This window comes from Schistocerca nitens, chromosome 3, assembly GCF_023898315.1.
Source record: "Schistocerca nitens isolate TAMUIC-IGC-003100 chromosome 3, iqSchNite1.1, whole genome shotgun sequence".
NCBI classification, from domain to species: Eukaryota; Metazoa; Arthropoda; class Insecta; order Orthoptera; family Acrididae; genus Schistocerca; species Schistocerca nitens.
This window is the reverse complement of record NC_064616.1, coordinates 918,773,008-918,792,232: the sequence shown is the minus strand read 5'-3', so window position 1 is coordinate 918,792,232 and position 19,225 is coordinate 918,773,008. Positions and strand designations below refer to the sequence as shown.

The 19,225-nt window shown below is 37.1% G+C and overlaps 1 protein-coding gene across 1 annotated transcript in view; it reads left to right on the top strand.

The window, feature by feature from the left end:
- Positions 1-19,225, top strand: part of LOC126249484 (dynein axonemal heavy chain 7-like) — a 1,193,512-nt gene that overhangs the window by 804,854 nt on the left and 369,433 nt on the right. Inside the window, exon 39 of the mRNA XM_049951137.1 lies at positions 17,387-17,603. Coding sequence (XP_049807094.1) covers positions 17,387-17,603 — 217 coding nt within the window. The remainder of the gene's footprint in view (positions 1-17,386; positions 17,604-19,225) is intronic.

The window sequence follows — 19,225 nt, the reverse complement described above, 5'->3', positions numbered from 1 at the left end:
CATCAACCATATAACGGAATGACAACACAGACAATGCAATATCATTTTTATCTGCTGACACCAGGCAAGTGAATTTCAATTAAAATCTCTCCCCTGTATGAGAAGATACATAATGGATGTATGAGTGCAGATTGTAGACACATGGTTGATGGTATATGGAAGTTTAGGTGTGGTTATGATATGTGCTTGGATAGCCTAATGTTAAGGTAACTACTCATGATATGAAGGAAATCTAGGTTCGAGCACCAGTTAGGCACAAATTTTCATTGTCATGATTCCATGAGCTGATGGTTGTCCATGTTCACAACTGTGAATAATTTCATGTGTTTAATAATGGCTGTAGTTGCTACAGCGTCTGTTCTGTTCGAGATGCTCATATGTCTAAAAGAACTTTCCACTGTACTTCTGAACAACACAGGCACTGCAATATTGCATAGTAACCTCCAGTTTTTTCCTTTATATATGAGTGAGAGCATGTGTGTCAGATAAATTAACTTCTAAATTTTAGGTTCTAGCACTTTATATACCAATTAAACATGCTGTCCATGTTGTTTTGTTATCATTTTTCACAGTTCCCATCAAAATGCATGTGTCATGATAAAAATGCATGTGTCATGATAAAAATGCATGTGTCATGATAAACTGCATATTTTTGAGTTTATAAGATTGTCACATTATATATTATTTGTACTGTATTTGAAAGTGTAAACTAAGTTTCTGCACACTACAGATTTTATCAGCAGTAGATCTTTTCTAATAGGGAGGTGTTATGTAGACATATTTCATTCATGGAAGTGAGCTACATTTATGTATACCACAAATTTTGGTAGCAATATCTCATGCAGAAAATCATTTACCTTTAATTTCAGTGTATACATATCTACACTCCTGGAAATTGAAATAAGAACACCGTGAATTCATTGTCCCAGGAAGGGGAAACTTTATTGACACATTCCTGGGGTCAGATACATCACATGATCACACTGACAGAACCACAGGTACATAGACACAGGCAACAGAGCATGCACAATGTCGGCACTAGTACAGTGTATATCCACCTTTCGCAGCAATGCAGGCTCTATTCTCCCATGGAGACGATCGTAGAGATGCTGGATGTAGTCCTGTGGAACGGCTTGCCATGCCATTTCCACCTGGCACCACAGTTGGACCAGCGTTCGTGCTGGACGTGCAGACCGCTTGAGACGACGCTTCATCCAGTCCCAAACATGCTCAATGGGGGACAGATCCGGAGATCTTGCTGGCCAGGGTAGTTGACTTACACCTTCTAGAGCACGTTGGGTGGCACGGGATACATGCGGACGTGCATTGTCCTGTTGGAACAGCAAGTTCCCTTGCCAGTCTAGGAATGGTAGAACGATGGGTTCGATGACGGTTTGGATGTACCGTGCACTATTCAGTGTCCCCTCGACGATCACCAGTGGTGTACGGCCAGTGTAGGAGATCGCTCCCCACACCATGATGCCGGGTGTTGGCCCTGTGTGCCTCGGTCGTATGCAGTCCCGATTGTGGCACTCACCTGCACGGCGCCAAACACGCATACGACCATCATTGGCACCAAGGCAGAAGCGACTCTCATCGCTGAAGACGACACGTCTCCATTCGTCCCTCCATTCACGCCTGTTGCGACACCACTGGAGGCGGGCTGCACGATGTTGGGGCGTGAGTGGAAGACGGCCTAACGGTGTGCGGGACCGTAGCCCAGCTTCATGGAGACGGTTGCGAATGGTCCTCGCCGATACCCCAGGAGCAACAGTGTCCCTAATTTGCTGGGAAGTGGCGGTGCGGTCCCCTACGGCACTGCGTAGGATCCTACGGTCTTGGCGTGCATCCGTGCGTCGCTGCGGTCCGGTCCCAGGTCGACGGGCACGTGCACCTTCCGCCAACCACTGGCGACAACATCGATGTGCTGTGGAGACCTCATGCCCCACGTGTTGAGCAATTCGGCGGTACGTCCACCCGGCCTCCCGCATGCCCACTATACGCCCTCGCTCAAAGTCCGTCAACTGCACATACGGTTCACGTCCACGCTGTCGCGGCATGCTACCTGTGTTAAAGACTGCGATGGAGCTCCGTATGCCACGGCAAACTGGCTGACACTGACGGCGGCGGTGCACAAATGCTGCGCAGCTAGCGCCATTCGACGGCCAACACCGCTGTTCCTGGTGTGTCCGCTGTGCCGTGCGTGTGATCATTGCTTGTACAGCCCTCTCGCAGTGTCCGGAGCAAGTATGGTGGGTCTGACACATCGGTGTCAATGTGTTCTTTTTTCCATTTCCAGGAGTGTACATTAATGCCTTTGTTCCATCCTTTTCTATTCAATGAGCTGTTTGTACCGAAAAAGTGTTCAAAACTTTACAGTTATGGTACAGACATAAATATTTATGAACTCTAATGCTATGGCATAACAGTGTGTTATGTGCATAACTGTGAACTCATATTCCAGTTAGCATAGTCTTATATGGTCTTTGTTTTTTTAATAGAACAAGATGGAAGCATCCTACTTGTCCTTGGACCATTTCCGATATCCCTATAACTTTATTTTTTTATTCGGTTTTTTTTAAATAAATGATACATGTATGACAATGGCAAATCCAGGATGGAATGTACCGATATTATGAAAAGGAAAGTTGCTACTCACCATATAGCAGAGATGCTGAATCACAGATAGGCACAACAAAAGGACTGTCACAAATAAAGCTTTTGGCCAGTAAGGCCTTTGTCAACAATAGATGACAGACACACACAAACACACATACACACTCTCTCTCTCTCTCTCTCTCTCTCTCTCTCTCTCACACACACACACACACACACACACACACACACACACGATGCAAACACAACTCACACAACCAACTGCAGACTCAGGCAGTGTGACTGCGACTCAGCACCTCTGCTATATTGTGAGTAGCAACATTCATTTTCATAATATTGATACATATTTGACAATTACATAAAATGGCTTTTTACTTATTCAAGTAGAAGATCATAGAACTTCATTATTTATTTTGTAATTTCCTAATTACTGATGACAATAGCATAAGTAGTTTAATATCCATAATTTCAAATTCAGAGGAAAGACATGAAGGTGAAATTTTTAGAATGCAAATAGTTATTTGTTTATAGATTTATATAGGTCTTTAAGTGACCCACATTCTTCTCTTACCTTATAACACCTTACTTTTCCAAAAGCATACTGTTTCAAAAATTACTGACAATCATAGGTCTCATGTTCCAGAGCATTAAAATCTTAAGTATTGTTTATTTCCAAAATCTAGTACCACAGTTTTATAGCTTAGATGCTTTGATTAAAAAAAGTCTACTTTTGCTAGGAGAAGTTGTCAGTGTGCCCCTTGTTCAACTTGGAAAGTTTCATGTTTTAGCCATTTTTGGTCGCCACTGTGAATTCTCCCAGAAGCAGAAATAATATAAAGTAGCACCTACAATTTTTACTTTCAACTGATCATCGATTTCATATCACTTAATGAAACAGTCAAGATTGCAAATAATTGTGTATTTAACATGATTATTAGCTTAGGCATTTATGCTGTCCATCTTCAAATCTATGCCACCATTTGGCAGAATTGAGCAGTACACAGAACAGTTGCATGATGGAACTGTGCCGTCATGGAAGTGTTCTGTGCGCTGCTGACTTTAGCTATATGGTGCCATAGATCTGAAGATGATCAGCATAAAGGCCAAAATGCATCAGTATTTTAAATAAATGATTATTTGTGGTCTTGGCTGTTTCATTACATGGTAATCTGCAATAGATCGCAATTTTATCTCCAACTATATTATCAAAATTATCCATTTCAGAGTTAAGTAGACTTTCTGTTTTGCGTATTATAATATTGTATGCTCTGATTTTTCTCTCTTTCATGGCAGTAATTAAAATGTAATAATGTAGTTTTACTTTTATCGTTATATGTAAGTAGTTGTGCAGTATAACAACCCAGTTTTGGATAAACTACAATTACTTTATGCATGCACTTCTACTGACTAACATTGCATTTACTGCTTGGCAGTAAAAGAGAAGATGTCACATCAATAAGTATCTTCATTTGGTGTTGGCATCTAGGAGATGATTACAATTAATAAGGCTGATCAAAATAAGGTTCATCTGGGCTTTTAGTATAAAGACTGAGGCACATAGATGAATTTTAACTTCCACATTTTTATTTCATTGGTTTCTCATCACATATTTTGATTACAAGAAACTTGGTTCACAAGACATAATTACACATAACAAAAGACATACTAAAAGTACTCAAAGCAGTCTGATTGATTCCAGATTGATGACAGCTTATCAACTAAATGCAGACTGTCTAATTTGGTTTGCATTCAGTACTGTATAACAAACCATGTTTTCCAGAATGTTCTAGAAGCTATTTGTTCAAACTGAAGACTGCCATAGCATCTGGTTTTACAAACAGTAAGAAACTAAGTAATCTTTTGTCTTTTTTATATGTACAAAATCTGAGAATAAAAGTGGTAATAAAAGTGGTTTGATACAATCATTAAATAAAAATGTCAAATTTCAAGAATGCCACACCACAAAGTTTGTTTACATTGAGATTTTGTACTATTATTAAGTTCTTTTCACAGAAATTGAATGTATTCTTGAAATATAATAGTGCTCCTTAATTTGTTGGATGACAAATAAAATTTGTCATTGTGTAAATTAAATTTAGAAAGTAATCAGGTCCACATGGCATTAGTTAAAAATGATATAAAACAAATGACATTTTTCATAGACACAACATCTATTTGTAAAGTAAAACCTATATGATATTAAAACTCCATACTGTAGTTCATTTACATAATAGGTTGCAAAGACGTGTAACGCTACTGCAAGCATTTTAGAAGAAACTATAATTTCATAAATACTTCTGTGTATAGCATATTTATATGGAGATCAAGAATTTTGTACTGTACAACCAAAATCAGAATTAACATTGCCAAAAAAGTTTATTAACTCAGGACAGGATCAGGTATGATTTAGAAACTTCATTATCTTGTTTTGTTTTAGAAGGACAACAATTCATATAGCGTGCAGTAGTCATTGACAACCTCAACATCATTTAGTTGATTGAATCACATTAAGTAACCAACTTGATAACATGTCTAGGTCATCCAGAATCTAAAATTACATTGTGAGTCTGCAGTTGAGTATCAAATTGTAAATTTCATGTTATTAATTATGAAAAACTAAATAGTGAAAGTATATTGCAAATATCATACCACTCTGTCACATATGTTGTTATGGAGGTGATGTGGTGACTGATCATCATAATGATTCTGGTGTTAATAAATATGAAAATATTTTAAGTTGACTTCTACAGAGCTGTTTCATCATTTAATAGAATTATCACTAAAACAAATAATTGCAGCTCAAGGAATAAAGCTCTTACTGCTTCAGGATCTCAATAAATATAATCCCTAGGTTTTTCTCTTGTTGTGATAAAAACCACATTCTTGGGTATTGTACCTTTAGCTCATAAAGGAAACCATTAATCCTGGTGTCAAAACAGATCATAAAATTAAAAGAGAATCAGTGTGTAAATTTAAAATTATTTGTTTAATGTTAAGAAATAATTGCCCTAGCCACAATGCAGGTTTATTGTCAATTCTGGTCCTGGCTATGGGATAAGTTAAGTCTGTTCATAAACAGCTGTTTCCCTGACAGCTGTCAAGCAACTGGAAGCTGTTGAAAATGCGGGTGTTGCATGAACTACTGGCTCACATACGAGAGATGTCACAGATACCTCAATCCTATCCTCTTGCATGGGCCATACCTCTTCCCCAGAAAATACAGGATCCCTTCAGTGAGAACTTTTTGCTTTGAAAAAGTGATCTAAATACTTGACAAGTTCCACAAAGCATTGTGCCTGCTAGCGAAAAGTGGACTAAAGTCACTTATAAAAAGAGCACGCAAGAACTGCAAAATCATGTACACGGTAAATGTACCAATGACACAATCTTTGTGCACATAAACCCTTTTGAAGTGCTTTCAACTGTAGGCTGTGAAATCTCAATGAGCTGTGTCAAACCACATGGGAAGAAAAAGGACATCTGAAACAAAAAACAACAGAGTCAATTTCTACCACAGGAAAAATGGATGTAGCCACTGACAGTGAATCAAAATCAATGTTCCTCAAGATGGATTATCAACTAATATGGACAAAAAAGACAAAACAAACAGTGCCACCATGCAACACCCAAGCACCAACAGGCCTAAAAACAGTTATCATCAACCAGCAAAAATGTGTAAAATAAACCTATTTGCAGATAGTCAAGGACAGAACATAGCAGTTGAATTTCAGTCTAGCAGCAATCACAAAATAACTAGCATAGTGGAACCAGGCACAAAATTTCAGGCAGTGACCTCCATGAACTGTGACATGAAAACAGCAATAAACTAATAATGACTTTTTCATGTTCTTAGTGAGAACAAATGATGTAGCAAAAAAACGAGATGAAAGACAAATTTATCTCACCCAAAAGAAGGCTTCACAAGCTGAGAAACTCAAACATTATCGTCTTCTCTGTTTCTTATTGACATGACTTGCCAATCTGGTTATGTGTAAACAAAGAATGTTAAGCACAAATAAGAAGATACTAAATACGTGCATGAGATTAAAAAATGTTACGTTTGTGGACATAAGCTGCATAGTAGGAAAATTCCACACATCTCATGGCTTACATCTCAACAGTCTAGCGAAGGACTTAATTATAACATGGATCCAAGGAGCAGTGAACAGCAAATTAAATGTGCAGTGCTGTGCTACAGAGGCCATCCCTCTCAAGGACAAAAGTAATGACTACTTGGTAGAATCAACCACGAAATGCCAGGTCAGTAAAACAATACATCGGCAGGATAAGAGTGACATTTTTTTAGAACAATAAAATCTTCCACCAGTACAACACCAGATGCAAGTGTATGTGTTTCATATGTGCCTCACACAGACTTCAGTCTACACAAAAATAGCTTATCTCTTTTGGACTATAATGTGCAGGGCTCAGGAAACAAAATGAAAGCTTTTGAATAATTTACCACAAAACTGTCTCCACATGTAGTAATAGTTACAGAACACCAGAAAACAGTGGACAACATTCAATATTGTAAACTAGAAGGCTACAATATAACTATGTTCTACTGCAGAACACATAATAAAAGTTATGGTGTTGCCATCTACTCAAGAAAATGTAAGTTCTTAATCACCATGGAAAAATAGCTGTGGGGGGCAATTTCTGTGTTGACAAAGATTTCGAAATTACAGTTCTTAAACTCACATTTTGCACTGTTATTTTCTATGTCATAGGTGTATATAGACCCCCACCCCACCCCCATGTGGAAATTTTGATGCTTTTCTGAAATAATTTGATGGAGTTTTAAGTAAATTAATGTCAGGTTGTAGAAGTGTAAACCTTGCCATTCTGGGAGATCTGAACATTAACACTCTACATGATGGTCAGAAAAGCAAACGTTTCACAGATTGTATCCTGTTTTATGGGGCTAAAGATCTTCTTGGATTAGTACCCATCAGAAAAGCTAACACACATAGTAGTTCAATTGATCATGTTATCACAAATTACAACCACATCATCTTAACTGACATCATAAATGGTGACACCTGAGATCATTTGGGCCAAACGATTGTGCTAAAATGTTATACGAAATTCAAACCAAGAAAAATGTATGAGCACAGGTGAAGACAATCTGCAAACAACATTGTTACAATAAGACATAGTTTAAAACAAGAATCATGGGAATTGCCAGCTGGTGTGGCTGAGCGGTTCTAGGCACTTCAGTCTGGAACCGCGGGACCGCTACGGTCACAGGTTCGAATCCTGCCTCAGGCATGGATGTGTGTGATGTCCTTAGGTTAGTGAGGTTTAAGTAGTTCTAAGTTCTAGGGGACTGATGACCTCAGGTGTTAAGTCCCATAGTGCTCAGAGCCATTTTTTTTTATCATGGGAATCAGTTATGACTACCATTGGGATCAACAATAAATGAAACATGTTCACAGAAATTCTGACTGAGCACTTAAATAGAGCCATGCCATTACAAAAAGTGAGTATCCAGAAAAATCAGTCTTCAAAATCAAAACCTGTGCCATTAGGGAAAAAAATGACTCTGAGCACCATGGGACTTAACTTCTAAAGTCATCAGTCCCGTAGAACTTAGAACTACTTAAACCTAACTAACCTAAGGACAGCACACACACCCATGCCCGAGGCAGGATTCGAACCTGTGACCATAGCAGTCGCATGGTTCCAGACTGTAGCACCTAGAACCGCTTGGCCACCATGGCTGGCTGTGCCATTAGATTTTAAAACAAAAGATCTGTAAGTAAAAATGGAAAACATGTATAGCTTACACAGACTAACTCAGAGTTACATAAAGAACTCTACAAGCAATACAAATATAAGAACCACAAAGAAGTCAGGTGCTTAAAATCAGAAAGAACCAATCAATAGATACAAGGTTCAGATAACATTTCAAAGACTTCCTGGTCAATTGTAAATAAAATCAGAAACAATGAAACAGAAACTAAAATTAGTAATGTACAATTAACTGTGAATAATGAAGATATCTCTGGTCCCCCTCTAGTCAGCAATGTTTTTAATAATTACTTCATAGATACTATCAAAAATGATGTCCCTATGTAACAGGCTATACAGCGCACATTTGAGTCCAGTAACAAACTGAACTGCAGTACACTACCAGCAGTAAGCACATATGACATCCTGCAACTTACTGATATCCTTAGAAACAAAAAAGCAGCAGGATTAAAAAATGAAATCTGTTCCTTCTATTGAAGGAAGCTGGGATATTTTTACTTGCCCTCTTGTTTTGCCATCTGCCTCCTTAAAATTCATTTTCTCAATTTGAACTAATTACCATTAACATACATGAATATTATCTGCATTTCCATAAAAGAGAAAGGTTGGACCTCAGTTTTAAAGACTATTCCTAGTTAGTATCTTTCATTATAGGGCGAAATCAGTAATTGTTTCATAACTTAAATTCTATTGTTGACTTACAAACAAATATAAATTCTGTACTAATTATAAACATTTGAAGGAACAACTACTAGTAATCTTAAAGTATCTATTTGGTGCTATTCGAAAACATGTTAGCAAAGCCAGCCTTTAATTAACTTTAAAGTAATTAACAGTTTTATCAAAAGTATTGTTGCCTTATGATATTTGTTAATTTTGCGATTTAAACAAATAATGTGGCCTAACTCTTGTAGTAGAAGGAACTGTTAAAAAGAAGATATTTTTCTATGTATTCAGTTAATTTAATGAGTTAAGTTTTAATTGTAATTTCTGTAAATTCAAATTCGAACAATGTGTAGTTTCAGCACCTATTATTGTGATGATATTTAAGGCCCAATTTTTGGTCACAAGTCAGTCAGTCCACGGCCGAGTTTCAGACAAGGAACCTGTGCTGGTTAGAACAACAACAATGCATCAACTTAACTGTGAAATAAGTGTAACACAATTATGCTGTGTGTTAAAACAATGACAGTGTCTGCTCTGTACTTACCTGATTATTACCAGATTATTCCGAAAGAACTGTGAACTATGTGGTTATATTTTTACTGGTCATTGATGTTCAACAGGGAACTCTCGTAGCAGTATGTGGATGTTCACCTGCTAACTATTAATGAGGCTTATGGGAAGTTAGAACAATAGTGGACTGGCCATATATAGCTGTGTATTATTGGGGGGTTGTGAAAAGTGAAAGTAAAAAACTGTGAAACACAACTGTGCATCAGTCGGCTACATTATTTACAATAGTCACTGTCCAAATTACAAACACCATTTTTCAGCCAGTGTAGCAATGCAGTATGTCAACACCGAGGACAACTGATGAAGAAATAAAGCAGATGAGTGTCATCTCAAAATGCAAACATGAACTAATGGAACCACTAGTTCATTTAATGAACTGTGTTTTCAAAAACAGTGTGTTCTCTGATAAGTTGAAACTGGCTGTAGTTAAACCAATATACAAAATGGGTGAAATAAAGCATCTACAGAACTACAGACCCATTACAATAATCTCAACTTTCAGCAAACTCACAGAGAAAATAACATATAAAAAATCCTGGAACATTACAACAATGCTGACACATTAATTGATTTCTAACGTGGTTTCAGAAGAGGTCAAAGTACCATGTCAGCAACAGTGCAATTTGTCCATCATATACTTGAAAAAATAAATGAAAAATTGTAAGCAGCAGGAGTATTTCTGGAACTCTCAAGGAATTTTGATGGCATAAATCATGACATGCTTCAATCAAAAATTGTGAAGAGTTGAGTCATTGAAAACATGCAATTGCTAGAAACATATTTAAAGGGTAGACAGCAGTGCACAGAGATTATATACTCTAATGGAGAAATACTGGAGAGGAGAAGGTCAAGTATAAGAAATATCCCTCCTAATACCGTTGGGTCTATAATGACCCTAGGCCGTAATTTTCTGTAAAATATACCTTATTTCCTAATCCTAAAAATTATGAAAAATTCAGATTTTTCTGAATTAAGTAATGGTTTCATAATATATTAATATAACTTTTTGAAAATATTTAGTTTTGCAGAAAATCAAGAGATAACCATTGAATACATTGGGGTTAAATGCAACCCCATTTCTCTCTTGCAGTATTATTACCCAATAATGCTGCATTGAATCCATAACTGTTGCTGTATTTCCTTTGTTTTATTCTTGTAAATATTGTTGTCACGTGTGATTGTTGCCAATACTTTATAAGCCGACAGTTATTTGTTCCATACAAGTGGAGACTACTATTGTGTGTGTTGCATTTAGTGGAAAATGTCTTGTCACCTTTCCGAAGACGAAATGCTTGAAACATTACTGCAGTATAATCCTCTACCTGGAGAATCAAATAGTGATATTAGCGATATAGTTTCTGATGTCTCAGGCAGCGATGGAGAAATTGACGTCTTAGAAGAGAATATTCCTCAATCGGACGGAAGTTCAAAAGAAGATTTGGACAGTACAGATGTCCAGCCTGAACAGGAAGTAACACAAATTTCTGACTGTTATATGGAGGTACACATAGTATTTTTGTAAATGTGCATCAGGGTCTAGCGCTAAAATATACCCTTGTATTTTTATTTATTTATTTTAATTTGTGTGTGTGTGTGTGTGTGTGTGTGTGTGTGTGTGTGTGTGTGTGTGTGTGTGTATGTGTGTAGGTCTAAAAACAAAGAAGAATTGTGCCACAAACACAAGTTGAGAAGAGCTTCTGGAGGAGAAGAGAGATGGAACATAATGCGAGTAAAGCCAGGTCCAACAAAATTTGCAGTGAAAAATGTAGACTCCATAGAATGAGCTTTTCAGTTGTTTCTTAGGAGAAACATTGTTGATGTAATTCTAACGTGGACTAACAAAGAGGGTAGTCTTGTTTATGGTAGTAAATGGAAACCAGTAGATGCCATTGAACTGAAGTGCTTTATCAGTGTCTTGATCCTAGCGGGTGCTTATAAGGCCCATAATGAAGCAGTTACACATCTGTGGAACAAAGAGGATGGTAGACCCATTTTTAGTGAAGCAATGGCTAGAAATCACTTTATGCAAATTTCAAGGTGCATCCAATTTGATGACGCATATGTGAGGCATCACAACTGTGCTTCTGACAAGCTGGCTCCCATTAGAGAAATATTTGAAATGTGGGTACACACATTTCAAGAAGCATATGTTCCTCACAGCAACATAAAAATTGATGAAAAACTTGTGGCATTTCATGGTAGAGGGCCATTTTGGCAATATATTCCTTCAAAACCAGAAAATGTGGGTTGAAATTATGGGCTGTATGTGATAGTGCAACGTCTTACATTCTCAGTCTCCAAGTTTACACTGGTTAACAAGAAAATGAATCTCGTGAAGTTGGTCAAGGCAAGAGAGTTGCTTTAGATATGGTGAAAGACTTAGAAAACAGTGGCAGAAATGTAACAACTGATAATTTTTTCACTAGCCTTAGTTTGGCAAGAGAACTTCTGAAAATTGATCTCACACTCTTAGGAACAATTAGAAAAAATGAAAGAGAACTACCACAAGCTTTCTCTCAGGCCAAAAGTCAAGTCAAATATTCATGTATTTTTGGATTCCAAGAGCATGCTTCAATTGTTTCATACTGTCCGAAAAAGGGAAAAGTTGTAACTTTGCTCAGCACAATGCATTCAAGGAAGGAAGTGGAAGATTGTGAAGAATGCGAGCCAGTAATGATTCTGGATTATAATAAAGCAAAATCACGAGTAGATACCATGGAAAAGCTGGTTAGAATGTACACTACAAAGAGGATGAACAGAAGGTGGGCAATGGTATTATTTTACAACATAATTGATATCAGTGCACTGAATCCATTTATCATATGGATACATCTTACGCCACACTGGGCAGAAAGGACCAACTACAAGAGATGGGCATTTCTCATAGAATTAGGAAAGCAGCTCGTTGGAAGAAGGCCAGACAAAATTATTTCCCCAGTACTTCCATCAACAGTACAGACAAAAAAAAAGAGGAAGGTGTCCATTTTGTAAAAGGTCTGAGGATAGAAAATTCACCAATAAATATTCAAAATGTGGATGTTCTGTGTGTAAAAACCACTCAGCAATTTATTTTTGTAAGTGTAATGTGTCATAAATGTCAATTCTGAATTTAATCAGAAATGTTTGTAGTTTCATGAGAATCATTTGTAAATTTTACAGAAATAAATAATTTAAAAAAATATGCATTTTAATTTAATGTAATGTCACTGACATCATGTTTTAGATTGTGGGAAAAATAAGGAATGTGATTTAATTTTACCATTATTAAAACTATCCTTAATAAAAAATAAATTCCATTGGGGTCTCTAAAGACTCCAATGATACTCAGTGTAACAACAAATACTCGGTATTAGAAGTGTTAAACAAATTGTATACCTCAGGGTTCGATTATAGGTCCAGTCTTATTCATATGCTATGTAAAGTTCTCTTGACAATAAGAAAATGATCACTATGTATGCAGATGATACATCTGGTGTCTGCAATGCTGAAAGTGAGCCCAGACTAGTTTAAGAGATACGTAACTTTACTGAACATCCAAGACCCCACTTTGAAAGAGACAACCTAAAAGTTAACATAGAAAAAACTAATATTATTCATTTTAAACCAAGTGGCCCAAACAGAAAGTATACTGTGATTGATGAAAGTCTACCAAAAACCTGTACAGATCATAAATTCTTGGGTTTATGCATAGGTGATTGACTTTCATGGAAGCAGCAAGCTGATTATGTCTGTAAAAAAAAACACCAAGGCTATACATATTAAGAAGATTATCACCGTATCTTAATTCTGAAACCCTAAGGGCTGTGTATTATGGATTAGTGTACCCTTTCTTGTCATGGAATAATACTGTGGGATGGGGCATGCCAAACTAAATGAAAAGGGTTTTCATACTTTAGAAGCAAGCTTGAGGATCATATGAAAAGTAAATCCAGGAACTTCTTGCAAACGCTCATCAATTAGACAAAATAGTCTCACAGTTTATGCCATGTATATACTAGAAACTATAATGCTAGTGAAATAAGACACTAAGACCACAAAAAGGAATGTGAATATTCACAACTATATAACAAAGCATAGAAAAGACTTTTATATGTTTAACAGAAGATTAACTCTAACAGCGAAAAGCTCCTATTTCAAAGGAGATTTTTAAAATAATTTATTACCAAATGAAGTTAAGATATTGACGGGATACTTTTAAAAAGTGAGTCAAGCAGTGGCTTATCCAAAAATGCCCTTAAAACTTGAATTTGTCATGAATTATAATGTAATAATAAATAATGTAAACTAGAAAAATTGTAATTGTAAAAACTTTATAATTAGTTTAAAACACACATGCATGTGAAATTACGTGTTATGAGCAATACATTGAAAAAAATGAAAACCTCATCAACTTGGTTGTGAGTGTTGGGTCAGTGGTAGGTCCAGGTATCCTGCACAGGGGAGACAGGGATTGAGAAGAACTTGTAAACTAAAAAAATTGTAATTGTAAAAACTTTATACTTATTTTGAAACACACATGCATGTAAAATTATGTGTTATGAGCAATAAATTGCAAAAAATGAAAACCTTATCATCTTGGTTGTGAGTGTTGGGTCAGTGGTAGATCCAGGTATCCTGCACAGGGGAGACAGGGATTGGGAAGAACTTAGGCTACTACACCCACCCCATTATCAACAAGTCTGACACTTAAAGTGTTGGGAAGCCTGATAAGTCACATATCAATAAGAAAAGTGTGCATTTATCATCAACAGTTTACATATAAGGCAAATAATGGTACCCATCATGGAAATGGCATCAAAGAATAAGACAGATCATCATGTGCACTTTGTGTGTTCATCCAGAGGCTTTCTGCACATTTAAGAAGTTGTTCTGGCTGCCGTAGAGAAACAGAGTGCAACTAGCTGAAGACTGTTGCAGACATTTGATGGAATGATGCCTGTCATCTATACTCTGAGGTCATACTCAGATCATTCCATTGACTGGTAGAGAAGATGGAGAAGGCCAGCCTTGATCACTGAATTTCAATGAAGCTCAAAATTTACAGCATTACCCCAGGACAGATCGTGGCTCAGTAGTTCTGAATCTTGTGAAGGCTTCAACTAGATATTTCAGAAATTTTATGGCATGTTTTGGTTTCAACTTCCAAGACCTGTGCCATATGACAGAAAACTGTAGGAAGCTTCTAATTCACTCAGTGATGCACTACACACCAGTGGCTACTATGTGAATAGCTGTGTGGAGGTTTCACACAAATTGTTTTTAGATTACATGTGTATCCATTCAGTCAAGATAATAACAGCTCTTCTAACTGACAGTTTATGAATTATTAAAGTAAATTTATAAGTTTCAGAGGCTTTGGAATATAATGTACAGCATATAATTTAGCGTATAGGTATGGCCATATGTAGACATATCACACTGAATGCCAAGTTTTGATCACTCAGATATTTAAAAAATCAGTGTATATATTGTTTTATGTTACTTTCGTAAGCTTAATACTTTGTAGATTAAGTGACGTAGATTATTGGCATCCATATACAATACTGCAGCACCAGTTCTATATTAGTAGTAGTAGTATCACGAGGCTGCATTAAGTAGGATCATTGTGTACTAAATATCTCAGTGAAGGCATAAAATTTTCTTATTTTTGTCAGTGGGTCTAGCCACACTTACATCATTGTTGTTTTGGTCTTCAGTACAAAGCCTGGTTTGATTATAGCTCTTCAGGATAGTCTATCTCGTGTAGGCCTTGTCATGTCTGCATAACTATTGTGACCTACTTCTACATGAACATAGCAGAGCCTTGGTCCTGTAATAGACTCCCTGCCCTCCCAAGAAGTAAGGTAGAGAAAGAAAGGATTGACATGACCAGTAAAATGACCCCAGTTTTACAGAGACATTGAAACAGGTTTAGGAGTCATGTGGAGCAATGTAGGTTTCTGATAGTGGTGTGGCGTCAATAGGTCACATCAACCACATAAAGCATGATCTTTGAATTCTAACTGATCTGATGAGCTGCCATGTTAATGTTCCAGTCAGCCTTTGTCCCTTGTACAGTGTAAACGTGTATATTTCATTGTGCTGAATTATATGTATTGTATAGACATTTATGGGAACAGTTTGTTGCGTATACAGTTATCCGTATTCCCGTTTCCCATACTGGTAAGTCTTCTTTTCTTCTGATTCCAATGCACTCCTAATGCTACAGTAGTTAGGGACTATATCCAGCACAAGATGAATGATGTCATGCATCACAGAGGTAACAAAGGCATTGTTGTAATTTACAGTGAGGAATATCATGTCCAGCTTCTTGTCATCAGCTTTGATTTACAGGCAGTTATAGTCACAGTTTATTCCTACAGGAAGTTAACAGATGTTCATTAACCTGTCTGTCAAGCTAGTACATGGAAACAAGCAGAGAATTATCTGGCAATAGGTATAATCATCACATTGTTCCTCAGTGGTGAAAAGTTTCCATGGGAAACTTGCTACGTTTCTATGATGAGATAAATAGATGAGTAGTAGATCTATTCACATTGTCACTACATGGGGAAATTCTTTCTTTCCAACAAGATGGGAGGTGTATTACCATTAGAGAGAGTATTTGAACTTCTTGAGTGGTTCACGTAAACCTGAAGACTGCTGCAGATGTATTTCTCACAGAGCTTCCAGATACTGTGACATCTGAACTCATTGATTGCAAAGTTGACTTTTTTATTTTGCTTATAGTTTTAGTTAAACGTTTGCCTTCATTTTACAGTGATTGTTGTCCATTTGAGATCATCATAAAGGGGCACACCACTCATGTTACATAGTACAATTAGAGATAAACATTTCAGCCTGTTGTATAATAACTTACATTTGCTTACATCTGGTTCATAAGAATCACAGATGTCCAGGCACTTTATGAACTGAAACCATGAACATCATTAGAATTTTAACAAATAAAATTTCAAAATTTCCATTGCAAAATAACCTGATATTTGTAATAGTTCATACAACCTCTAAAGTTTTTGGATTAAAATACAAAACAAGGTATCAATAAAAGCTGTGGATTTCTCTCTTTGATATAGGGAGGAATATCAACAGCTGGCATCACTTTTAATGGATTATTAATGAACAAAAAAGGGAATCAGTGACCTATATTTATTCAGTAAAAACTGACAATGAATTTTACTAGTTCTTGTTCCTAAATATTCTCTATATTGTATGAGCTATAAACGTATGTAAGGGTGTCAAATCATGTACCATATCATACATTCCAGGTCACAGACACAGCACTGAGTAGCCGTCAGAGGGTATTTATGTACAAAGCTGGAAGAATTATATTTTGTTAAACAGGTGTACTTCTGTTGTCTGTAGGAAACACCAGATTAATGAAATGTGAGTTTTCCATTTTACTTTGGGTGCCCAGATATCAAGTTTTTTGAATGCTTTATTCATTCTGTTTTTAAATCTTTTATTTAAGTTTCCTATTTTATTATAATGGAAACAGTGTAACACATTCTATGGTGAAGGAGGTCAAAGAACTGTTAATGTGATAAATGACATAGACATAAATCGACTCAATGTACAAGGTAATATACGTCTTACAGATGTGTATGTCTTACAGATGTGTTAAGAAATTGTGTCGATGATCACTTCCCTAATTTACTTTACTGTAATTTTTTCAAATTAATCATATTCATTTTTAAAAATTGTTATGTAGCTAATGTTAACCCTCTGTATTCAGTAACAGATGACAACTGTTAATCAATTTTCATCACAAACAATTTTTCAGGAAGTTGCACCCAAGAAAGCCAAATTACAAGTTGCAGAAAGAGAATACAATGCAACCGTTGCTCTTCTAGAAGAGAAACGTGCACAAGTTAGGAAGCTAGAAGAACAGTTAGCAGAACTTAATGCAAAGTTAAATGAGGCAAATCAAAGGAAAAAAGTACTGGAGAATGAGGTCGCAGCATCTACCAACAAGCTCATGAGAGCTGAGAAGTTAATTGGTTAGTACTATGAGTTTTTATTTCTTGTTAATTTTAACTACTGCAATTTCAAAGAGAAAAATTTATGTAGTAACCTGCACATTGCTACACCCCCACCACGACTACCACGGTGGGCATCACAAATTTGAGTAGCATGCCATTCACGTGCTCCAGGCCCTCACCAGAGACACCAATCATCGCCAGTGCCTCAATCACCTGCAGCCAATAGCCAGTGGCTCCTGGTGGGCAAATGCTCTTTTATATTTCCATGCACTGGCTCCCACCAGCAGTCTTGAATATGACACTAAACTGCATTATACTACTTATGTGTATGCTGTCATGCTGTGATTTCTTGTAACTGTGGCTTTTATTGTGTTCAGAGTTAGAACACAAGTGCCAACAGGTGAAACTTTAGTGTGCTCAGCTTCACTGACTGTTTTTTTTTCATTTACTTCTCCAGGGAGGCAGTACTTCAATCATTTCTCCAGCAGCAGCACCCTACTGTGGCCACTTTAGAAAATCTCATGGCTATGTTGAGTGTTCAGACTCTACTGTATGAGGTTCACTCACTGCCATTCCTGCCAAATAATGACTCTTATAAGGATTGGGAAGCTTATTAAATATGTCTCCACCAGCATGTCCTTGCATTTAGCGTGATAGCTGCAGACACTTATAATACTTTGTTTTTGTCATTGGTTCTTCCTTGCATGTACCAGTTGTTGTATCACTTAGACTCTTTGCAGGAATCAGCCTCACTTGTTTTGATGTTATCTGCAGTTTGTTGTCTACTTATCATCACTAGTGCACCCACGCCACACCAGTTTTATTGGGATAGGGCAGCAGAACTGTAGGGTTTGAGACATATGTGTTGCTTTTTTGCTAAAACCTCCAAGGAATCCTGTGCAGACTCCATGGTTAGAGATGTGGTCTTCTGTCTAGCAGCATATAAGGAAGTTCTTCAGAGAGCCATTCAATGTGAGGATCCATCCTTGGAAGACGTTTTAAACCTTTATGTCTCCTGCACTACAGGCCAAAAAATCAAACTGGAAAGGAACATCCCCATTTTGATAATGAACCACCGTGGTGCACAGCAACAGCCTTGATGAGCAAAGAGGAAGCTACTGCTGTTCAGGAAACATAGCTGCAACAGACAATCCCACTGATGACAGAAAAAAGGCACCATGCAGCACTTCCATCAAGGCCATCTTGCTATATGCAACATTAGGTGGCTGCATACCCAGGTGGTAGGGAGTGTGCCACAAGTGTCACAAGAAAGACCACACTGTATCAGTTTATCATTCTCAGCCTTCCTCTGAACAAATGGACATTGACATTTATTCTATTTCACTGTTGCCTGCAGGTAAGATTAAACTCTTTATTGAAGTGTCTGTGCTGAACAAACAATTGTCACTGCAAGTGAACACAGGAGTGACTGTCTTGCTCCTCAACTTTCAAACATATGCAAGGCAGGGCTCTTCACCATTGGCTCCTCTCAAACACCTGGTAAGGGACAATGAATGGTATATTCCTGTTCTTGTACAGTCTACTGCCACTATGACTTACAAATCTGTAGTCCTTCCTAACATATATTTGGTTGTTAATGATCCTCATATTAAGAATTTGATTGAGTTAGACGTTTTTGT